The 25,673-nt window shown below is 45.4% G+C and overlaps 1 protein-coding gene across 1 annotated transcript; it reads right to left on the bottom strand.

The window, feature by feature from the left end:
• Positions 1-498: 498 nt before the first annotated feature.
• Positions 499-21,552, bottom strand: wnt1 (wingless-type MMTV integration site family, member 1). The gene is made up of 4 exons (XM_069905656.1): positions 21,461-21,552; positions 21,055-21,308; positions 18,840-19,105; positions 499-987 (listed from the first exon to the last, which is right to left on the bottom strand). Exons 1-4 carry the CDS (start codon positions 21,550-21,552, stop codon positions 499-501), a joined length of 1,101 nt encoding a protein of 366 aa, XP_069761757.1.
• Positions 21,553-25,673: the final 4,121 nt, after the last annotated feature.

The raw sequence follows: 25,673 nt of genomic DNA, 5'->3' as shown, positions 1-25,673 counted from the left end.
TGTCTGTATAAAGGGACAACTATGTGACCTGCTAAGTTTCTCCAGCCTCGTGTTTTAGCTTCAACCACGGCGCCTGCAGACTTTTACTCCTGCGGGCTTTAAAGACCCTTCGTTTTAGACAAGGACTCCAGCGCTTATTGAGAATGCGTCTGCTTCTCGCAATAAATTATGTTTAATAAAGATATCTTTACTTTTTTTTGAGGAGAGAGTTGAGTGGTTATGGCATTAAAATCCCCGACAATGTTGTGTCCCAAAGAGTACTTTTTGAGGGCAAGAGAGGGGGGAGTGAATACCCGGTACAAATTTTGCAGACGCTGGATAAGTCTCCCTGAGGGACTTGTGTATCACAGTTTGCAGTCTTTTGCTGTTCAGCAGACATGTCCCTTGTGGGATTACCCTTCCTTTTCATGTCGATCAGATATCCCACGACTGTTGGCGTGACACCCCAGGCTCCGACCCTCCCCCCCCTCCCCCCCGCAGCACAAGGCGCCCGGACCCTCAAAGGCACTCGTGCAGAGTTTGGGTGGTCGTGCAGTTCAGGCAGTGGACGTGGCAGCACCAGTGAAAAGTGCAATGGCACCTCTCGGTGACCCTTTGGATCAGAGAACGGAACCCCCTCCCGCAGCAGAGCAGATCGCAGCCGTCCAGGCCCAGCGAGGTGCTGTTGCAAGCTCGCCCCGTGGTACCTGCGGTCCCCACCTTGCTGTTGGCCGCGCAGAAGTTGGGCGATTTCTCGAAGTAGACCAGGTCCTGGGGAGAGTGCGGTTTGTGAGCGGGGTTCTCGGGCTCCAAGTACCGCATATCTGCCCGCGAGGCACGGTTACTGCCTTTGTTACTGTAGATCACTCGGGAAGCTCCGTCAAACCGGTCTTTTAGCAAGTTACTCACTGTCCGAAAGGTGGGGAGCCGCATCCAGCAGGTTTTAACCGTGCAAGAGCCAGACATTCCATGACATTTACACTCCTGTCTCATCTCGGCATGGACTGTCTGTGAAATTGATAAAGACCGATCAGTCAGTACATGTAAACACGTTGCCATTGGAAAACAACGCACTCGCTTTGAATGATCCCTGGCCAGTCTCAACTGTGATGGATGCAAGGTATCCGAGACAGAGGAGGACCGGCGTCTATACATCTCACATACTAATAACCTCCGCAAAGGAGACGTCCAAGCAAGAAAGTACCGAGGCAAAGGAGACGTGCAGTCGTGATAAAATGGAGAGGGGCAGACCGGGAACTTGCACTGGGCATTCGACACGTTGGCATCTTTTGCTCCCGAACGAGTAAAGAATCAGTGTATTGCGGCAAAACTCGAGTCTACTGATCATGAACTTTGGCAACGGGTTATTTCCAAAATTTAATGATCAATTTGATGGGCGTTTTTCCTGCAGCAGGTGTGTGTGGGTGGGGGTGTTTATCAGAGTGTGTGTGTGGGGGGGGGGGGATGTAGATGGGTGTGTTTATCAGAGTGTGGGTGGGGGTGTTTATCAGAGTGTGTGTGTGGGGGTGTGTGTGTAGGTGGGTGTGTTTATCATAGTGTGGGTGGGTGGGGGTGTGTGTTTATCATGTGTATGTGTCTTTATCATGTGTGTGTGTGTTTATCATGGTGTGCGTGAGCGTGTGTGCATATGTAACCTGTGTTCACTCACTGGAGTGTAGATAAACAAATGAGACTTTAAAAGTAGAAATCAGTTGTTAGAATGATGTGCAGGACACAAAAGTGCTGGAGGAACTCGGCCAGTCTCGCAGCGTCCACAGGAGGTAAAGATATATAACCGACTTTTCGAGCCTGAGGCCTTCCTCAAGGTATAAGTAAAAAGCAGGCAGGCGCCTGAATTAGAAGGCTGGGGAGAAATGAAGAGAAGGCAGGGGGAGGAGCACAGGCGTACAGGCAAAGGTGGTAATTGGATATGGATGGGAGGACAGGAGAAAGGGAAGGTGAGAATTGATCAGGGAGGGGGTGGCTCTGTGAATGCAGAGCTGGGGGAAAGGAGACAGAGGGAAAAAAAGAGAGAAAGGAGACATAGGGATGGGGGAGTGGTGGGGGGGGGTGTCATGGAAACCAGAGAAGTCGTTGTCCATCTGATTGGAAGGTGACCAGACGGAATATGAGGGTTTCCTTCAATTTGCGGGTGGTCTCAGTCTGGCAGTGCACGAGACCATGGACAGAAAGGTCGACGAGGGAATGGAGCAGGGAATTGAAATGGGTGGCCACTGGGGAGATCCCTGCTATTGCAGTGGTCTACATGTCAGGCCTGAGCCCTTCATCAGGAGTGCCAAAAATGCAACAGACACCTGAATAAAAAAGATGAGGGAAGGGGAGGAACAAGTAATAGGTGGATATGGATGAGAGGGTGAAGAAGAAAAAGAAGCTGATCGGGGGAGAGGGGCAGAGAATGAAAAAGGGTAGCTCTCTGATAGAAGGGAAAGAGGTGGGGAGCTGGAAGAAAGGAGACAAGAGGGATAAGAGAAAGAGCGAAATTGGACATCGGTATTGATGCTGTCTGGTTGGAATCCACTCTGACAGAATACAAGGTGCTCTAAGTTATTGGAAGCCTCAACCTGGCAGTACATGAGGGCATTGGTGTATGTAATTGAAGTGTCGGATACTGGGAGGTCCTTGCTGTTGCAATAGACAAAGTGAAGGTGCTTCACAAAACTATCTCCCAGTCTGAGTCCAGTCTCCGCAATGTAGAGGTGGCCACATCAGGAGCTCTGGATGCAGAAAATGACCACGACCGATTCATGGGTGACTTTTTGGGGCTCCGAATGGTGGTGAGGGAGGAGGAGTAGATACGCATTTAGCATTTCTTGTGGTCACAGGGGTAGGTACCAGGAAGGAGGGTGGGGGGGGGGGGAATTGGTGGGTGGATGAGGGAGTCCCGAAGGGAGTGATCCCTACGGAAAATGGAGAGGGGAGGAGAGAGGAAAATGTGTCTGGTGGAGGAAATGACAGAGTATAATATGTTGGATGTGGAGGTTGGTGGGGTGCTAGATGAGGACAAGAGGAATCCTGTCCTTGTTGCAGTTATGGAGGGAAGGGGTGGGGAGGGGGGCGGGGGAAGAGGCCCCAGGGCAGATGTGCAAGAGATAGAGGTGATGTAGGTGTGGACTGAGTTAATGGCAGTGGAGGGGAAGCCACATTTTCTGATGAAGGAAGGCATCTCAAATGTCCTGGAATGGAAAGCGTCATCCTGGGAGCAGATGCGGCTGAGGTGTCAGATGTCATGTTAGCTTTGGAAAGGTGGAGGGATTCCTGGTGATTACTCACTTAACATTGACCAGCTATGAAAGATTAAAAGTAACCAGAACTGCTGGTTGCATCACTGTCTGGTATGGAGGTGCCAATGCCCATGACAGGAACAGGCTACAGAGGGTTGTAAACTCGGCCAGCACCATCATGGGTATTAGTCTTCCCTCTATTAAGGACTTAAAGGTGGTGCCTCAAGAAAGCAGCATCAAGGACCCTCACCATCTCCTCTCACTGCTACCATAAGGAACGAGGTACAGGAGCCTGAAGACACACACCCAACGTTATAAAAACAGCTTCTTCCCCTTCGCCATTAGATTTCTGAACAGAAAATGAAGCGACAGACACTTTTCCTCTTTTTTTGCATGACTTTTCTGCATAATTGTAAGTTTATAGTAAATTTTGCATCTTGTTCTGCCCAGTGGTTCTACCGCAAAGCAAATTTCAAGACACATCCTCATGACAAAAAACCCGATCTGATTCTAATCCAATATTGGCCGGTTTTGCATTTCTTACTTTGCATCATGGGTTCTCTCCACTCCATGAGACTTCATATTTGAATCAATTAAATATTTGGTGCAAAGTTATAGGATTTGGCAAACAGTGCTTTGAGATAATACTCTGCGGCCACATTTTCACATGCATGACACCCAAGGTGCACTAGATACCTATCTCCCATGGTGTTGTTCACCACTGAATCGTGGCACTTGCTGGCACTGCAGTCCCTCTTATTTATGTGCCGCAAAAAAGGACTGATTTAGGTTCATCCCACTTTCATCCTCTTGAACTAACAGTTTACAGTTCTTGATATCAGATCAGATACTATTTATTGTTATGTAATACAACAGAAATTTAACACACAAAATTGCCTTTAGTCTGCATAAGGGAAGATTCACCATCAGCATTACCATTGCCTAGCATCCCTTACTGCCCATCCAGGTACCCTTTCAATGTGAAGGGAAGGCCTGGCTTCCCTAAAGTTACAGCCTGTGTATTCCAGAACTCCACAGTCCTTCATGCCTTTTTGTCAAATCGCTTCTAATCCTTAAATTTAAACCCACTGGCTAAACTCTCTGCCGAACAAGACAAACAAAGCGTAAAGGATGCAGATCTTCAGGTGCAGTTCTGGAGAGTTTATTCACAGTGCTTGTATCAAAATGCATCTGGGGTCTGGAGGAAATGAATAAAGAGGAGCTGGTTCCTTTGACAGAAGAGTCGAGAACCAAAGAGGGCTGGTGAAAGACCTGGGGTTGGTGGGGTGGGGGTGGGGGGGGGTGGGGTAGGGAGGGGTGACATTGAAAAAAAATGTTTTTGTGAAGCAAGTCATCAGTGCCTGAAAGGCCAGTAAAAGCAGGTTCAATCTCAGGGAAACAGGGAGGGAAAAAAAGTACAGGGTCATTTGGGAATTGGACTGACTGCATTGACCTTACAGAGAGGCATTGATGGGCTGAATCTCTCTCTCTCTCTCTCTCTCTCTCTCTCTGTGTAATGACTCAGAAAATTCTAACCCACTTTTAGGAGGACTGGGAAGCTTGGAGCAATTTCATACGTAGCGAAAGCAAAGACTAAGTTTGACGATGCTGTGAACAATTGATTTTGCTCTTTCAAATGAACTTAGCATCACTAGGTCAGCCAGCATCTAAACAAAACTAAACTAAACAAAATGTCTTGGCTAGGCCCCTGAGACTCCAACAGCCACAGAGCACTGTTTGTCGCAAAATGTTGGGGCAAAACACTGTGCCATTTCAGAAGGTATGGGGTGGGGGTCACAGACCAAGTAATCACAGCCAATTCTCTGAAAAACATCATTACACCAAATAGAGTTTTAAGAAGACCTGAGCGGTTGAGCTTTCTCAAACTTACTCTTTATTCCAGATGTATCCAATTACTTGAACTTTAGTTCCTCAGAACTTATGTCACAAGATCAATGGTTCAAGATACTGGTTCAGTAATTTAACTACTTTGCTACCATATTCCTCTCTTTGCAACCTTATTTAATGCTATCATTCCTCGGTTTACCGAACAAACAAGCTGCCTACTAAATCAAGAGAGAGAAGAAAAGATTGCCCATGAGGAAAAGCATTTCTTCTCTCAAAGGTTTACGAATCTTTAGAATTCTTTACCCCAGATGCCCATGGAGGTCGAGTAATTTTGAATCAACATTATTGAATTCGTTGTTGAGTCTCAAGGGGCTGTAAGGTTCTTAGTCAAGAAATGAGCTGCTTCTCCTTGGCTTCATGGGAACAGTGTAAGAGATCATGGACGGAAAGGTCAGAGTGAAATGAAAAATTCACATAACAAACAAATAGAAGGGTGTGCAAGACGGTCACCCAATCTGCATTTGGTTTCTCCATTGATGAGACCACCTTGTGAGCATCAAGTGCAGTGCACTAAAGAGGTGAAGGGGAAAATGTTGCATGGAAGGGAGCTGAGAGAAGGGGAGTGCGCGTTACCGCACGCAGAGGAGTGGGTCAGGGAGTTGTGGTGCAAATCGTCCCTTTGGAACGTGGATAGACGAAGGGAGCAAGGTAGAGCATCGAGCTGAAGGTGGCAGAAAACACACAAAATGACCCTTTGAATTTGGAGGCCAGTGGAGGTGAAGATAAAGACAGGGGGACCCCATCCTTGCTCTCAATAGGAAATGGCATGGGTACAGAGCACCTCTTCCATCTGCAAGGGCAGCCTGGAGCTTCCAGCTGCTCTCAGGACTGAATGTGACAATTTTAGCTAACCAGTGTTTCCGGGCTATTTCCGATGAAAGCTCATCAACTGGTCATTTTAACTCCATGGATGTTGTCTATCCCTTTTATTTCGACCCACTCCAATGATTCGTGACTGTTCCAATTTTCCTTTCCATTCTCTCCCCTCTATATTCATTCAACTCCTTCCATTTGATACATGTTCCAGCCAGAGCATCTGCCACTAAGAGGCTTCTACCACCATCTACCAGCAGTTACACCATTCACTTTCTTTTGGACTCAACCGTAATGAGGCCATTCCTTTTATTTTCTCTGCAACGTTAAAAACATATTCAAATTTTATTTTCTTATCCAGATATACTCCTTTGTTGCAAAGTAAGAGTTTCCTTTTCATGATGGACAATAACCTCCTTAAAATTTGGAACCGGAAAGGAATAAGAACAATAAATAATTGTTTTGAGGTGAGTCGCTTTTTATCATTTGATAGGTTGAAGGAGAAATACCAAATTCCTAATAATACCCTTTTTTGTTAATATCAACTTAAATTCATGTTGTATGATTGTTTAGGGAGACATCTGGAATTACCTAAAGAATCATTATTGAGTATTAATTCGGGATGGAGGAAAGAAAGGATTTATTTCAGAAATGTACAAATTATTACAACGAAAAATGTCTCAGGTGATTTTGCATAAATCACGACTTAAATGGGAGGAAGATTTGGGGATTCAGTTTGATGTAGATAAATGGAGGAAGATTAATAAAAATACTATGATAAAGTTATTTAATGTTAGGTATAGGTTGGTAACTTATAACTTTATACATCAATTATATTTAACTCCTGAACGTTTGAAACAATATAAACTGAGGGCTTCAGATTTGTGCTTTCGATGCAATGAGCAGACGGGTACATTTTTGCATTCAGTTTGGGCATGTGATAAGATTAAAAGTTTTTGGGCTAAATTAAGAGACTGTCTGCAGGAAATCTTGAAAATACATTTTTCTCTAGACCCAAAGATCTTTTTAATTGGGAACCTCACTGAAATGGCTTTATCACATAAATTAGATAAATTTCAAATGGCATTTTTGAGATGGGCTATAGCTGTAGCAAGGAAATGTACAGCTGTTTCATGGAGAGATCAGATGGAGCTTAGCTTACAAAGATGGCATTCAGAAATGAGGTCATGTATTCCAATGGAGAAGGTAACATAATTTAAGATATTTTAAAAGATTTGGAACCCATATTTGGATTATTTTAATTTGAGAATCTGAAACTGGTTGCGTGTGGCTGGATCTCCACATTGAATACTAAATAAATGATTGAAGTTGTTCTCCTTATCTTTTTTTTTCCTCTTTATTTTTGGGGAATAAGGGGGTAGATTTAGGTTGGGAGGGGGTTAGGTTTGTAGATTTCTTTTTAGATCTTGTAACCATGTAAATTGTTTTTTGATTAATTGTTAATTCTAATTCTGTAATTATGGTTATGACTTCATTTTCTAATAAATAAAATATTTAATATTTTTATCTTCTAATTTTGCTGGTCTTTAACCTGCCACATAAACTCTGTTTCTCTCTCCGCTGATACTACCTCACTTCCAGAATACTTTCCAGCACTTTCCTGTTTTACAGCACAGTTCAGGCCCTTAGGCCCTTAGGCCCTCGATGTTGTGCCGACCTATATACTCCTCTAACAAAAAAAAGTACAAAAATCTCCCTACATCGTAACCCTCTATTTTTCTTCCATCCCTGAGCCTGTCTCAGAGTCTGTTAAATGACCCCTAATGTTCTAACCTCCACCACAACCCCTGACAAGGCATTCCAGGCCCCCACAACTCTCTGTGTAAAAAACTTTGTCCAGATGTCCCCTGATGTTTGTCTTTCCTGCCCTGGAAAACAGGCGCTGGCCATCCACCTTATCGATGCCTCTCAGAATCTCACCGACCTCTATTAAGTCTCCTCTCATCCTTCTTCACTCCAGAGAGAAAAGTCACAGCTCTGTTAACCTGGCCTCATAAGACTTGCTTCTCAATCTAAGCAACATCCTGGTAAATCTCCTATGTGCCCTCTCCTGTAAGAAAGTGGCCAGAACTGAACACAATTCTTTCAGATTTTCAGTACAGTATCTGAAGATTTTGGCTTTTTGACTACTAGTATGAAATGTTGCACATTTCCTTCCTCTACCAACAAATACTCTTGACAGGGCACACTTGCTGAACCTGAGTTCAGAACTGCTGAGACAAATTGCGAGTGCTATCTCACTCACCCTCAGCACCCAGGGCCAAAATCTTTCTGATGTGAGTGAAACATGAAAGTTTACAGATGCTGAGATAGTAATTAAAAACACACAGAACTGCTGGAGAAATTCATCTGGTCTTGCAGCGTCCATAGGAGGTAAAGATATATTATCGGCATTTCAGGACTGAGCCCTTCTTCAATGTAAAAGCAAAAAGCAGGCAGGCATCTGAATTAAAGACTAGAGATTAGAACTGAGAAGACTGAAGTGGGCAAGGCTACTGAGTGCCATTTGTCAACCTTCTACAGACACTCGACAGAGAGAGTCCTGGCCGACTGCATCTCAGTGTGGTACGGTTGCTGCAGAGAAATGGATGGGAAGTCAATCCACAGGACCAGAAGAGTGGTAGAGAGGATCACTGGAGTCTCCCTCCCCATCGACATGATCTACTGGGATCATTGTCTGAAGAGGGTGCACAAATTATTGAGGACCCCTTCCACCCTGCACACAGCAGCTTTCAACTGCTCCCATTAGGAAAGAGATCCAGGAGGATCAGAGCCAGCACCACCAGGCTGAGGAACAGCTTCTTTCCACGGGCAGTGAGAATGTGAACGACCAAAGGAACTGCTCACACTCACCCTCCGAGACTCTCATATTCACAAAAAAAATATATTTATTTATTTGTATAGATGAAATACTTGCCCTCTATGTGTATTGTTTGTCTGTATGTGTGTTATGTCTGGGTGTGTGTCTGCGTGTTTTGCACTGAGGACCGGAGAACACTGTTTCGTCGGGTTCTACTTGTGCAATCAGATGACAATATACTTGACGAGATTAAGGGGGAAGAATGGTGAGGGGGTAGAGTCCAAACCTAACAGCCAAAATGTGTTAATTGGATGTGATCTACCCCTAACACTTTGATAGGAGAGGATCGAAGGGAAGCCTCACCTCTTCCCAAAGTTGGGCGTGCTTTCATTTCCAAACTTTATATATCTCTGAATAAAAAATGTTTAAGGTCGGCTTGAATTACAAAAATAAAAGGAATGCAAAGTTAATTAAATAGTAAACATGTACAAATCATTAAAACATAAACCAACGTTTTCTTTTAAAAATACCAACCTTTCCCCATTTTCACAACTGAGAATGTCCATTAAAATGATCAGGGCCAGCAATGTTACACTGGATCTGACTGATGCAGGATTGAAGAGAAGGAGTCCCCAGTGTAATGTTCGCCTGGATTCAACCGACGAAGCGGACTGGCCGATGCACTGGCATGCACCATCACAGCCCCAGCCAGATGCCAAGGAAGTCTAGGGGTTATTTGCTGCTGCTTCTCTTTAGAAACAGATCAAGCATGACCCGACACAATTCTCTCTCGTATGGTAATCTTTCACCCCATGCATACAATTATTCAATCGAATTTTATAATATTAGTGTCCACAAAACATTTCTCGTGCTACAATGCAACTAAGTCACTGAACTGAACCAATTACAGTGATGTTCATTCAGTCTGCTGGCACAATGCCTTATTTGTTAATGTGTCCAGGTGGTTTATATGCACAGATTTCATTGACTTAGTTATCATACCCTCTACTAGGGTTTTAATCGGAGATTTTTGTTAAACACTGAACTGCCATTGAATTTTTACGTTATGGTAACGCACCCTAACAATCCCTCCCTCGGGAACTTACTCCAACTCCTGCTCCCCTATACTCAGGTTCTGTCCCTCCCCCCACTCCCCCAAGTTCATAGAACACTCAGCTTCAGTTCTGAATGTGCACGTTCTCTCTGTGCCCGCGGGCAGGTTAGTGGCAGAGGGAGTCAAAGCGAACCTGGTAGACACATGTGAGAGAGGTGGTTGCAGTGATACAGAGAGCCGAGAAGAAGGAAGAACTGATGGCGTTGTTCCCATGGAAGCCAGCATGCACCCGGTGGGCCGAATGGCTTCCTTCTGTGTTGTTGTTCCATTATTGGGCATTGCACTGAGTTTACCTGCTGAATTTGTTCCCTCCGACTCCACGAAACTGACAAACGATGGACAGACAGAGTTCACCCACCCTTCCCGGTGTCACCCTGTGCTCTTCTCCAGTTCATTCTTTCACCTTTGAGCTCCACCTATTGAGCTAGCTTGTTCGCTCTCGCTGCCTTCAACCTCTTTTTCTCCTCTTTAAACTTTATTTCCCTATTACATCTATAACATCCAGGGCTGGATTAAGGCTGACTGATGCTCTAAACACAGCCCAACGATGGTTTCCCCTCGACCCTTCCATTGTCTGACTGACAAGACATTTGCACTCATTAAGTGCTGAATGTGAAATAATAGATTAAAAATTCTCTTTTCTTCCAGAAGCCACAACTTTATTAAATATAACCTGTATATACATTTTTTTTTCATTTAATGTGGGGGGACCCTTTTTGTGGGGCCCTAGTTCAGCTACACCTGGTCAATCTGGAACTGGGGAGAAAAAACTCAGTGGTTCCCCAAGCACATGCTTATTTTGCTTAATGGTTAATCCAGGCCTGGTGGCATCTGCTGGAGGTCTCTTTTTAATGTTTATGGTGACTTCTTTGTTTTCACCGCCATAATGGTAGATTTGCTGTCTTCCTTTTAACCCCCAATGTACATTGTGAGCTATTGACTTTCTCCTCCTCTAATAATTTATCTTCTTCTTAATCCCTCTTATCTCTTCTTCTCTGTTCTACATTCTCTTCTTCAGAAGAGCCCTGATTTTCTTTTCCTCCTCTTTAACCTCTATCGTTACCTGTTGACTTTCTCCTCCAGAATCTCTTGTGACCGACCCATTTGCTCGGTCCATCATGAACCTTCGCAATGATTGGCCTTCTGCTCTTTGATCTTCTCTCGTGGTCCATTTATTTGCTGTTCCTTTAAATCCTTTACTTCTTAAATTGTACTTTGGCATTTGCTTTCTTCTCATTGTTGTGATCCGTTTACTCTTTCCTCTTTCTGCAGGAGGGTGACCTGTTTGTTTCCAGTTTGCTCTGATTTGCGACTTGCTCATTTACCAATGCAATCAGTTGACCTTTATTTCTCTTTGTCCTCTATTAACCTGTTATGACCTGTTTACTTTTTCCACTTTATCCTTTATCCCAGCAGTTCTCAACCGTTTTTTTCTACTCACATACCACCTTAAGTAATCCCTTACTAACCACAGAGCACCCATGGCACAGGATGCATAGATGCTCTGTGGTTAGTAAGGAATAACTTAAAGTGGCATGTGAGTAGAGAAAAACGGTTGAGAACCACTATCCAGTCTCCTTTTGACCTGGAATTTTTGTTGGGGGCGGTGTGCGGTGGGAGGGGAGAAATTAGTATTTCAACCTGAACTCTTAGTTAGTATTCGCTACTGAACTCTAACCATTCATGTCCCTTTACAGAATGTAAAGTCAAACTCCTCAGCAACAAATATAAACAGTCAGAATATGTGTTATTCGATTAAAAATCCCTATAAATTCAAGGTTACACCACACATCAAAGTGCTTGAGAATTTCAACATGCCACACAGCATTTATAGAAAGCAAATGAATACAACCAACGTTTCGGGCCTGGGCCCTTCATCAAGGTATGAGCAAAAAGTGCCTGAATAAAAATGTGGGGGAAGGAGAGGAGGGAAGAAGGAGCACTGAGGGGAGGGGGGAAAGGGGTGGTGGTACACAGGCCAGCATGCAAGAGGTCATAGGTGGATATTGCGTGTAGCCTCAGCTTGGTGGTGCATGAGGCCATGGGCAGACATGTCAATGTGGGAATGGGGTGTGGAATTGAAATGGTTGGCCACGGAGTGGTCACCGTTATTGCAGCGGACAGAGCGAAGGCGCTCGATGACCTCTTGCCTGTTGGTCTGGGTACCTCCAGTAGTCATCTGCTGAACATTCCAGCATTTGTAGCTCTTTGTGTTTCTCTTATAAGTTTACACTGGACAACAATTTTTTTTCCAAAAAGTTTGCTTCCTGAAAAAAATTGGGGATTTTGATAGACAACTTTAAGCTGAACACAAAGATGATTTCAGATTTTCCATATCACGTAGGAAGTTGGAGAAACATTAAATTAACTTTTATTGAATTTAGCCTGTTTAATTGCACGTTCAAGCTCTCAGGTTGACTGCACCTGTTGCACAACTAATGTGAGGAGCCCAGGGTTTGTCTCGGTCACCAATTTTACAACCAAAGTAGAGCTCAAGGGCTCTCTTAATAAGTGCAGTCATGCTGCGTCTTTGAGCCTTCAGCGTATACGCACCATAAATGTAACAGAATGTATCACAGCTGTTGCAACATTTTTGCTGTATTGAATCTTCCTGAAGACAATAAATGCTGTTGTTAAGTACATTCACTCTGCTATTGCCTAAGGAACATGTGCATCAACAGGCATTCGATCTATAATCAATGTAATGCACAGCATCTGTATATGTGAGCTGCTTTTATAGCTTGTCTGCATCTATCCTGACTAAGCATGCCCAGAACTAAGACAACATCTGCATAGCACTTGCACCGAGTTCATGCCCAGACATGCTTGGACTGACCAAAACAGCTTGCTTTGTGGACAATATACTGGTAGACTTAAAGTATGACAGGAAGTCATAAAAATAGGTTCTATCTAAACAATGGTACATGATAGGAAATTTTTAAGTTGATTTTCATCACCAGCCCCCTAAAATCCATAAAATACTCCCAAAGGTGTTCAGGTAGCAAAATCTTTGTTATCCAGTGTTCCTGTTTCAGTTGTGACCTTAAAGGCAGCATCTACCTGATCCCATTTAAGAAAAAGACAGGGGTTTCTCTCCAACTGAAAGTGAAAGTAAAACTGCAGAAGCTTAAGTCTGAAATAAAAGGAGATAAAGCTGGAAACACTCAGTGAGTCAAGCAGCGTCTGTGGAGAGAGAAGCGGAATTAATGTTTCTAGTCAAGCGACCCATCGTCAGAACTGGAGAAGTGAGAAGTGAGTCAGTGTGTTGTTATTCTCTTTCCTGGTTCTGATGAAGGGCCTTTGACTTGAAGCATTGACCGTTTCACCTCACAGACGCTGTCTGACCTGCTGGAGTGTTTCCAGAATGTTCTGGATTTATTTTGGATTTTTACAAACTAACATCTTCAACTAACATCTACCCTTCAACTAACATCACCAAAATATGTGAAATATCCATTCATATCAATGTCCAAATCACTAATCATTTCACATCCGGCAAAGCACTTGAGGTAATAAGGGGGCAGTTAGCCAAGGGGGAGCCTAGGAGCTGGCAGACAGAATGCTCTGTTCACTTTTAATCCATATCCAACATTACAGCCATATTACATTCAAGGGACATCACCAAATAGCAATGAAGGGTACAAAAAAATTTTAATTAAATTTTTTTTACATATACAGCACGGTAACAGGCCCTTTAGGCCCACGAGCGAGTCCGTGCCTCCCAATTTATACCCAATTAACCAACACTCCCGGTACGTTTTGAATGATGGGAGGAAATCGGATGGGAAAACCCACGCAGACACAGGGAGAACGTACAAATTCCTTACAGACAGCATGGGATTCGAATCGCTGGCGCTGAAAAGGCATTGTGCGAACCACTATGCCTACCATGCTGAGAAAGAATATAATATCGCCAGCCAGATTAGCTCAACAAGAAGATAGGGAAATTATACCATTGGAAAGGAATCAGTCTGATGACTGACAAGTCTGAAGGATCTCCCAGTGGCCAAACTCTTCAATTCCGCACTCCACTCCCTTGCTACGGCCTCATGTACTGTCCCACCATGGCCACCCATAAATTGGAGGAGCAACACCTAATTTTCTGTGTGGTCACTCTCCAACCGGACGGCATTATCATTGACCTCTCCCTGTTCTCCTTCCCTTCCCCATCCCTCTATCTTCTTTCCTCCAGTTCGCCACTTCCTTCAATCTCCATGCACAGAGCCATCCCCCCACCTTCTGTTTGCTGCTGTACCCTCCCTCCTTGATCTGCCTATTACCTCCTGCCCCCCCGACCATTTTGTTCAGGTGCCTGTCTACATTTTGCTCACACTTTGATAAAGGGCTCAAGCCCGAAACGTTGGTGATGTATTTTTACGCTGAGTTTCTCCAGCGTCGTGTTTTTACTTCGACCATGGTGTCTGCAGACTTTACTGTTTGACTGCAGCATTCGCCACAGCCTCTTGGTGGAATAGAGCATATTTTCCCTGTGGACAGCAACACATGGGGAGGTCCAGTAACCAGCCCTGCCTGTTTGGTGATGATGCCAACATTAAAATCCTTCCCACAAAACCTCATTCGACCTCACAGACAAGAACAGGCATCTGAATTCCCTTTTCCACGCAAGGATAAAACGATACTCCAACTGCTGTCCTGACTGCAAGGCCCAGGGCAACTGCAATAACGTCATCCCAGGAAACATCCTGCTTCCTACCGGGACTCCATTCTGTTCTAATGAAGACATTTCCACGCGGGTAGTTTTAATGTAGACATACAACACGGTAACAGGCCCTTCTGACCCATAAGCTCATGTCACCCAATTACACTCAATTAACCTACAACCTCTGTACATTTTGAAGGGTGGGAGGAAACCATAGCATCTGGAGGACACCCACACAGGTCATGGGGAGAACTTACAAACTCCTTAAAGATGGCGGTTTGAACCCGGGGTGGCTGGTGCTGTAACAGTGTTGCACTAACCACGACACTAACCATGCCATTTCCTCCACCTTAACTGATGGACCTCTACTCCAGTTCCCAGATTTTTGCTTTCACCCTGATCCTCACCTTCCACCCCACCAGTCGCTACATTGCAAAGGCTTGTGCTCTATGATGTCTGCCTCATTTAATGTTGCGCTCCCAGTGCACTGCATGGACCACCCCCCTCTGACTCCCTGGTCGTTCGTCTCCAACAATATCCATTCCCTTTCTCTCCTCACCTTCCCAAGTAAATAAGGGTGATGCACATCAGACTTTTTTTATCACTTGATGTTCCACCATCCAAAGGCCAAACCAGCTCTTTCAGGTGAAGCAGCAGTCAATTTTACTTTTAATCAAATGCATTGCTTCCCCATAAATGCTATCTTCAAATATGCCGATGACACCACGGTTGTTTGCAAAATCACAGATGGCAATGAGGAGGTGTACAGGAAGAGATAGATCAACTCGTTGAGTGGTGTCACAACAACAACCTTGCGCTCAACATTAGCAAAACCAAGGAGATGATTGTGGACTTCAGGAGGACATGACCCAGTCCTCATCGAGTGGTCAGTAGTGGAGAGGGTCAAGAATTTCAATTTCTGGGTGTCAACATCCCCAAGGATCTGTCCTGGAGCCTCCATGTTGATGCAATCATGAAAGAGGCTCGCCAGCGGCTATACTTCGTGATGAGTTTAAGGAGATTCGGTATGCCACCGAAGATGCTCATAAACTTCTACAGGTGTACCAAGGCGAGCATTCTGGCTGGTTGCGTCACTGTCTGGTATGAAGGTGCCAATGCTCAGGACAAGAATAAATTCCAGAGGATTGTTAACTTGACCTGTGACATCACAGGCATCAAACTTCACTCCACTGAGGACATCTACATAAGGCAGTGTCTTAAAAAAGCAGCCTCTAACCTCAAGGACCCCCACCACCCAGGCCACGCCCTCTTCACTCGCCACTATTGGGAAAAAGGTACAGGAACCTGAAGCCGAGCACCCAGCGGCACAAGGACAGCTTCTACCCCTCCACCATCAGATTCCTGAATGATCAATGAACTAATGACACTGCCTGACTTTGATTTGCTCTTGTACAATTTTATTGTTTTAAATGTAGTTTATATGAATGTTTGCTCTGTGATGCTGCCGCAAAACAACAAATTTCATGACTTGTTCTGATCTTGATTCTGGACCCCAGTTACCAGTGCATCTCAAATGCATTACCTATTGCTTTAATTCTCCACAACATTCCCATTCTGGACTCTCTTTGCTTTCTGACACAGTAACACCCAGTGCAAGAACATAGAACACTACAGCTCAGTACAGGCCCTTTGGCCCTCAATGTTGTGCTGGCCCATACAGTATATACCTAAAAAAAGTACTATACCCTCCCTACCCCATAACCCTCTATTTTCCTTCCATCCATGTGCCTGTGTAAGAATCTCTTAATTGCCCCTAATGTTTCAGCCTCCACCACCATCCCCAGCAAGGTATTCCAGGACCCCACAACTCTCTGTGTAAAAACCTTACCCCTGATGTCTTCCCTAAACCCTCCCTCCCTTCACTTCATCCTCTGGTGTTTGCTGATCTTGCCTTGGAAAACAGGGGTTGGCTGACCACCCTATCTTTGCCTCTCATTATCTCGTCGACCTCTATTAAGTCTCCTCTCATCCTTCTACACTCCAAAGAGAAAAGTCCCAGCTCTGCTAACCTTGCCTCATATGACTTGCTTCCCAGTTCAGGCAGCATCCTGGTAAATCTCTTCTGCACCCTCTCCACAGCTTCCACATCCTTCCCATAATGACGTGACCAGGACTGAACACAATACTCTGTGTGGTCTCACCAGAGATTTGTGAGACCACACTTGTAAGAGCAAGGATCGGTATCTCTTCACTCAAATTGTCACATTACAGCTCACAGGACTCAACTCTGAATTCAGCAAGTTCAGGCAACCATCCCAGTTCGGACCAGAACTCGTCAATTCTGATGAAGAAAGATCATCAAGCTATGATGGTAACTCATTTTTTCACTCTCCACAAATGCTGCCTGTCCTGCTCTAATATTCTGTTTGATTTCCAGCAAATGCTTTATATCCCACAGTTCCAGTCCCTGGCATCACTCGGAGGGTGTGAGGGGTGCAGACTGCACTAGATGACACCATCAGAGGGGGTGACACCAAAATGACTGTCTATAAACTTGTTGTGCTGTGTTTCAGCAGAAATTTATTATTTTTTAAAATAAAAATACTCCTGTCATTCATTATAACAACAAAAATATTTTTCGTAAGCCAAGCTTACATGTATTAATATACCTACAGGGCTAAAACCTGGATGCTCATTTACTTTTTGAACCTTCTAACGTGCTCCGGTTAGACCTGTCATTATTCCCCAATGACAACGACGCTTCAAATCACCTGGTTTTATCTGCATCAGCAAGCGCTGTTGTTTTTGTTGCTGCTGGTGTTTTTACAGTCGCTGCTTTTGTCAGCTTTTCTGGTGTTTTAGCTATAATATTGTGTGGATTAGTGTTTGTGAACCGAGATGAAAACTTTTTTGAGAATGAAGTAGTAATTAAAGGAAAAGAAGGAGAAAAATAAAAAAAAGTTTCCGGTCAGTTACTAATAACGTCGTCATTCAGTGTAGAAAGATTTTACAAAATAATTTTGTTGTTAGAATTCATATTGATTATGCAAATCTGATCCATTTATCTCATGTAACAATAAAGTTTAACGTTAAAATCAACATAATTTTGATGTAGTTCTTAAACGTTTTTATTTCGAATTCTATTGTTTTCTTACCGAATTTTCACTTTAACCACATGAAACAATGTAAATATATTCCGGCCGTGTGTATGATATTGTAATTTAAAGGGGCAATGTTAATTCTGCCAGCTGTTTATCTCACTACTATTGCCGTTACATTCAGTGATCTCCGGGAATTACGATTTACAATGAGTACAAAAAACATTACTAAGGATTCTGTATGGTCTGGTACGGGAGGATGTCCATGGGGGGGGGGGAGGGGGGGTGGAGGGTGGGGGGGGGGGGGAGGGGGGGGGGGGTGACACCACGAGTTACCGCACTGAGTGACGCTACTGGTTCCAGCGTTATTCTGTTCACTCTCCCCTGTTCTCACGTATCTTCTATTTACACCTGCGCCACCCCCCCACCATTCCCCAGACGGACAAGCCGCAGTGACTCCCCTCTCTCGGACAGCACTTGTGCCATTGGCCACTCCCCCAGTAAATGGCATCACCCCCACCCCCTCTCGCTTTCTCCACCCTCGGACCCATGAAAGACCAGGGACCTGAACTGATGCTTTCTCCACACATGCTTCCCCATTCCTGAACATTGCCTCATTCTCCCTTTTTTAAAAAAAATTTGGATTGACAGAGTGCGTCGCATTTTATGTTGGTATCTTTTCTGCACCCAAAATTAAAGGCACAAGGAGAGCAATGAACATGTTGAAGGACTCCACACACCCCTCACGCAAACTGTTCTCCCTTCTGCCATCGAGGTACACGCAGCACTCGGCCCCAGATTGGGCAACAGCTTCCCCCCCCCCCCCACCCCCACCTCCTCCTCCTCCTCCTCCTCCTCCCCAAGCCACCAGGCTCCTGAATCTCCAGAACAGACGTGGATAGAGTACAGTGCCTACGTCTTAATATTTTAACTTCTGTTCTAACTTATATTTAAGTAAATCTGCCCCGTGCTCCTGGAGAAACTCTATCTTGTCTTTACCGTGGAATGAACGATAAATAAAGGTGACGACTTGAAATGTTACATTTGAAAGAAGTGCACTGTGTGTATTTCGCAGTGCCTTCAGGACCTGACAATTACTTCTGTAAATATGGGAGAATTTAACAAAGAGAGAATAATTTCCCGAGCTATCTGTTTTTTTTCGTTCCCCAGACATGCGAGATACCTCCCCTTCATTTTGTTACCGCCGTAGGTAGTTCATGCACTGAAATCATGGGATCGTTACCCGTCTGCCAGCTTCGTTGTTGTGCAGGTTGGTCAGATAGCGCAGGTCTCTGCCCCTCTCGTTCGAATCCACGAACTCGCGGCCGAAGACGCGGCCGAAATCAATGTTGTCACTGCATCCACCCCAGTGCCAGTCCGCTCCGCCGGGTCCCCGCCGCCGGTAATCGCATGTGCACGACTCGATGAACCCCTCGGAGCAGGAGCGGGACACCGAGTGAGTCACCGCCGCACTAGTCAAAGCGAAGATGAAGGCCGTCTCACGGCAGCCTGCAAGGGGAGTTGGAGAGGGGGGGGGGGGGGGGAGGGGGGTCGGCGTTAGGAGAATTAGAACAAAATTAAAAGAGTCGAAAAGAGGAGGGAGGAACGGGGGTGAGAATCTAAAGATGGGACGCGAGGAGAAGGAGAGGCAGGAATTGAAGGACGGGTCTGCAGCGCTGGAGTCAGGGGCATTTGGCAAACGTAGAGATGGAGACACAAAAGTGAGCTCGTCTACAAGATTCTGAGAGGCATCGATAAGGTGGACAGCCAGCGCCTTTTCCCCCAGGGCGGGAATAGGAAACACCAGAGGACGTCTGTACAAAGTGAAGGGAGGGAAGTTTAGGGGAAACGCCAAGGGGAAGTTTTTTTAACCCAGAGAGTTGTGGGTGCCCGGAATGCCTTGTCGGGGGTGGTGGTGGAGGCTGGAACATTGGGGGCATTTAAAAGACTCGTAGGCAGGCACATGGATGGAAGAAAAATGGAGGGTTACCTGGCAGGGAGGGTTTCGTATTTTTTTGGGTAGGAATTTATGGGTCAGCACAACATCGATGGCCGAAGGGCCTGTACTCTGCAGTAATGTTCTATGTCGAGTTGATACGATGAAGCGTTCGCAAGTTCACAAGAGCCGCGGAGGCCGAGGAGAGGGAAACCCACATCAAGGGAGGTGAATATGAGAGAGGCGGGCGCCACAATGTTGTGAATGGTTGCGAGTCTGAGAACCGAGTGTTAAAAAAAAATCGAAAGAAATGGGGCAGCATCTGTCTCTGGGAGGCAAAGCGGGAGCAGCCGAAGGTATGCAGGCACACAGGGGAAGAATGAGATACGCAGACAACGGGGATGAGGTCCCCTGAGATGTGGAGCAAGAATCAAAGAAGACGTTGAAGGTGGAGGGGGGCAGTGAACCCTGGCCAGAGTTAGCCAAGCCGTGTGTGAAACTTCAGAACGGTATGGGTTGACAAGGAGTTGAGCCAATGAGCCCCCCTCTCCTACTCCCCCCCCCCCCCCCCCCCACCACTCCCGCCCCTGGAACAGGAAGTGCACTGGATGGTGACTCGAGATTCTCAGGAATGCGCCTCGACTCCCCAAAACGAGCCTTCACCCAAGTCAACGTGTTGGCCAAGAATGAATGCCCGGCTCAGAGTGGGATCCCAGGAGCGGCTCCGTCTCCCTTTCAGGCCGGGTGTTGAGGAAATGCACAGCTCATGTGCTCCCAGTGCTTTCTGACAGACCCATTCGCAGGCTCAGAGTGGGAACTTCCCTGGTACCAACACCTAGAGGACTATGAAGAGGGAACACTAACAACCGAAGGCTTAGAATTATTTTCATTCTAATTTTGATCGTTTAACCAGTGGTTCTCAAACGTTTTCCTTCCATTCACATCCCACCTTAAGTAATCTCTTTGCCATACATGCTCTGTAAGGGGTTGCTTAAGGTGGGATGTGTGTGGAAAGAAAAAGTTTGAAAACCACTGTTTAATCGTCCCCTAATGGACTCGTTATGTGCACGGTTACAGAATTCCAAAGGCCAATGACCATTTTCCCCAAGCCAAATATTTCACTAACTATTGGGTCGAGAGCAGGGATTCTCAACCTTCCCTTCCCACCCACATCCCACCTTAAGCAACCCCTGACTATTCACAGAGCACCGATGGCAGAGGGATTACTTAAAGTGGGATGTGAGTGGAAAGAAAAACGTTGAGAACCACTGGTTTAAATGGTAGCCCATGGTATTTAAACGTTTCTACTGCCGGCTTCATCCGGCTCAGGCCAGGGGCAATTCGGTTTCGATATTAAAACAAACCTTAATTTGTGCACGTGAATTGGAGTGGGCTGGGTGGGAGTGGGATGGAATTGACCTAGATTCGAGGGTTTAATACCGGAGGATTTTTTTTAGGGGGTTTAGAGACGACGACTGTAAATAGGTGCTGCTGTTACTCATTCTCGACCGAGAGATCCTACCTCGGTTGACGATCTTGCCGAAGATGTTGGGAGTTTGTGATGTTGGACAGTTCCAGCGTCGACTGCGGAACTGCCACTTACACTCCCTGATGGCGTGCTGCAGGCCTTCCGTGATGCTATGCAGTATGCCCGGGTTCTGGCGGATCAATTTCCTTTGCTTTCGGCTCAGCAGCTGCAAGCTTGGATCCAAAACCAGTTGGACATATTTCGAGTCGGTCAATAGATTCGAAGAAGACGCAATATTTACAATCCCCCTGGAAATTAAACCAAGCAATTAAAACAGAATGAATTTGGATCCTTGACCTCGATATTTTCGACTATTCATCACAATTTCGAACAATACATTCGCATCTGGATTTTTACTGCTCAAGAGACGTTATTTTGCATTCACTGACGACCAACTTACCACCATCTCCCACTGTTATTGACTGCCAGTGTGTGGGAAAGTGAGGAGAACGCCAAAAACCACAGAGTCTTCAATCCCAGAACTAATGTCATGGTTGCTGCTCGTTGGGAATGATCAAAAAGTAAATATCACAAATATAATATCGAGTAAATTAGTTGTCGTCCCCCCTCCCCTCCCCCCCCCCCCACCAGAAATAAAGATATTTTCGGACGTTAATTTAGGGGGAACAGGTAGCTTTCGAAGCGCCCTCTCCAACCTGGTCACCGACGCCTCATAACTGGGACTTCCTGGCGCTTATAAATTTGTATGAAGAGGTTTTTTTTTTAAAAAAAGTGTCGGCAAGCCTTCGAGTTTAGAGGAACAATGGTAGAAACGCGACACATTCTTTCCCCTGCGAGATGGGACGCAAGAGCTTTCCATCAATCTGCCCATCATCCACTGGTTGAAAGACAGCAGATCAACACGGTTAATGTCCATGTAAGACCACTTCACTCCTATTGTTCAATAAGTTTCGGGCACCGGCAATAAGCCACTGCTATGTTATTCTGAAACAAGTCTGCAGCAACCGGTCTTATTTATTCCCACAGCGAGACAAGCGCTTCTTCAGAGCGCGTATACATTTAAATCTGGTCTTCAGCTCGCCAGGGCACAACGAGAAGATGCGCGTCCAAAGAAACCGTTTCTGGTGTTGCTTCTCACACTGTTTGCCGAGAGCATTTTCGAACTGCGTCTGTCATTCGTTGGGCATCGCAGCCAGATCTCGAGATTTAAATGATCCCTGACGCCTCTTGCTGAGGCTTCGCGTTTATCCTTTGGCTGAGAAGCAAGGATTGCTCAGTGTATCCTGTCATGGACAGGACCGCTCGCTTGCCTTTCTTTCAGGCGTACCTTGGGATAAATGAGTCCATGTTTTAAATCAAAACAACGAAGGAAGTATTTCGCGACTCCGTAAAATCCCAGATATTATTAAGAAACATTTAAAAAATTGTGGCCACTGTGATATCTTTATATCTGAGATATTTTGTGACAATTTTTCTGAACTAAAGTTGATTGATTCCTGCCTCTCAGACACAATTTATTCCCCCCCCCCCCCCCCCCGCACACACAAAAAAAGCATTTCAGGTACATTTCATTAAAAAAAGGTCGTTTATCTACTTTATTTTCGGTTCAGGTCTGATTTAGATTTGACCATTGGTATGGCAGGTCCAGTGAAAGTGCAGAAATTCTTCAAACGGAAGACATCACATCTTTCATGGGAATAATTTCGCTCCCTCCCTCCCACAATCAGAAAGGCATTTGGCCACCAGACATCCAAATGACCATGTGCCTAAAACTTTCAGCCATCAATTTTATTACTTGCTAATAATTTAAAGTTGAATCCAGCTGAAATTGATGACATAGCAGATCGCTTTGTAGACAGCGGCTTTCAGACAAAAACCCGGATTGACCAAACTCTCGACTTTTCTCTCGGGTTAGCAGGACCCAATCGTCGCCAATGCGCTTGCAAGCGAACTCTCAGCGTCCCCTTGGTTTCGGGTCGCATTTGAGCTGCGGATGGCGCTCTCGGCCCATCGGTGACTCCGGCGTGTTTCACAAGCAGAATTCGTAAAGCAGATACAATAGGAGCGCATTTCCTGAATCATTTGTTCTCTATACATATTTCCAACATTTTCTGTTATTTTTTTCTCTCTCTGTGAAGCAGCCCTGCATCAAATTTTAGGTTAACTGCTCCCATCAAGGCAAATAAGATTCTTGCCAAAGAAGTGCCTTGCAAAGACCATCTTCAACCTTGCACTGAATCCATGGCCGAGCCCCTCACCATTAACGATCTGATCAGAAACTCAACTAGACCACCACATCAATAGAGTGGCCGGGTATCCTGGAGTGAGTGACCCATCTCCTGACACCCCAGAGGGTTGCCGTCCCGCGTGGTGGTGGTGGAGGTCATGAACCCGCTGCCGCACAGTACCAGGATTCGATCCTGGCGCGTCCGGCGCTGCCTGGGTGGAGTTTGCACATTCTTCCCGTGACCGCGTGGATTTCGCCTGGATTGCTCTCGTTTCCCAAAGACGTGGGTGCGAATTGTACCTGCTGAATGGGAGTTGATGGGGACGTGAGACGAAAAATGTGGTTTGTGTAGATCAGTGGTTTTCAAACTGCCCCCCTAAACTCACATCCCACTTTAAATAATCCCTCTGCCATCGGTGCTCTGTGATTAGTAAGGGATGGCTTAAGGTGGGATGTGAGTGGAACGCAAATGTTTGAAAACCACTGTTCTAATCGTCCCTCATTGACTCGTTATGTGCACGGTTTCAGAACTCCAAAGGAAACGGGCCAATGACAATTTATCTCAAGCAAAATATTTCAGTGACAATTCGGTCCAGAGCAGGGATTCTCAACCTTCCCTTCCCACTCACATCCCACTTTAAGTAATCGCAGAGCACCTATACCATAGGGATTATTTAAGTTGGAACATGAGTTTAGGGGGCAGTTTGAAAACCACTCGTGTAGATGATCAACGTGGATGTATTGAACGCTAGGGATGATGCGGAATACTTTACACATTCGTGGGTGGGTGCTCCACAGATCCAGGGCAAAGCGATGCGCTTCGTCGATACCTATCCACTGCCGTTCCCTTCACTACCTGCCATCTCCAAAATACCTGGGCTGCAACCACAGTCCTACGAAAGCTAAGGGATGGCAGGCACAAGAGAACAGTCGTGTGTTCCCCCCCCCCCCCCCCCCCCCGGGAATGGAAACAATATCAAGTGGCAAGAGAAGACTTAAACATGAAAATAGAAATCATGTCTGCAAATTGCCTTTGTTATAAGCTTGATTAATTATGTTAGAAAGCTGGGATTGGTTTCAAAAATTGAAATAGTTAGGACTAATTGAAATCCACGTGCAATCAAATGGTTCGATCGCATCTTGCACAATTAGGGACAGAAATGAACACATTTAGATTCAGCTGACATTGCTCATTGACTATCGCAGTGATTAGTATCGATGTTCATGAGGTACTAAGTTCCTCAGGCAAACATTGGAAGATCCAGCGTTACAGTTCTGAAGATTTATATCCCAAGAATCGTGTGTATTCAGTGCACCGACGGCGCGATATTTATTACTGCTTTGAAGCTACATGCCTTGCTCGTTATGAAGAAATGTTGCCACATGTCCCATATTAAGAAAAGTTTTAGTCCATACTATATTTAAATAGTTCCTATTATCTACCCGTGATCTGTCCATGAAGGTGGTGTCCTCATCAATGACAGGGATCTCCCAGTGGCCGACCACTTCAATTCTGCGCCCCACTCCCGCGCTCACATGTCCGTCCATGGCCTCATGTACTCTCCCACCAAGACCATCCGTAAACTGAAGGAACAACACTTGATTTTCCGTCTGGACACTCTCCAACCGGATGGCATTAACATAGACTACTCCGGTTTCTGCTCGCCCACTCCCCATTCTCCTTCCCTTCCCCCTGTCTGTTCTCCATCCCCTTCCTTCTCCATTAACGGAGCCATCCCCTCTCCCTCTGTTTGCTGCTGTGCCCTCTCTCCCTTATCCACTTATTACCGTCTGCCTGTAGGACCGTGCTTCTCCCTCTGCCCTCCCCCCATTTTGTTCGGACGCCTGTCTACATTTTGTTCATATCTTGAATGAAGGGGTCAAGCCTGAAATTTTGGTTCTGTATCTTTATCTTTGCTACATAAAGGACACTGTTTGACCAACCGTGTTTCTCCAGCGTCGCGTTTTTACTTCAACCACGGTGTTTGCAGATTTTCGTGTTTTACTCCATTATCTACCCGCACTGTGTGTATAATATATCGTGTAGAGCCCGAATGACCCACGAAAATATAAACTCATGTTCTTAGATCACTTTCCGCTAATGATGTATGGGAGCCGTGTGCTAAAACACATTCATCAGAAAACATCTGATCGTCCTGACAAGTATTTTCTGAGGAATTAATGGAAATTTGCAACCCTCTGTCTCTGAAACAGACCTGAATAACCCAAGTGTTTAATGGTTTTCTCACTGGTGAAATCAGTACAAATTCACCACCAATTCATGCCCAATGAGGAGAATATTTAAAAATGGTATCGGAGCAAAACTCCTTTCAATTGGAAAATCGTAATGCATTTCGGTGACTGTTCCGCCCCCTTACTCTGTGACCTTCTGCATTGGTTTTGATAGGAGACCCAACAGAAACTC

The sequence above is a fragment of the Narcine bancroftii genome, chromosome 12, assembly GCF_036971445.1.
Source record: "Narcine bancroftii isolate sNarBan1 chromosome 12, sNarBan1.hap1, whole genome shotgun sequence".
NCBI classification, from domain to species: Eukaryota; Metazoa; Chordata; class Chondrichthyes; order Torpediniformes; family Narcinidae; genus Narcine; species Narcine bancroftii.
The sequence above is the reverse complement of the archived record's forward strand: the minus strand, read 5'-3'. Positions and strand labels throughout refer to the sequence as shown.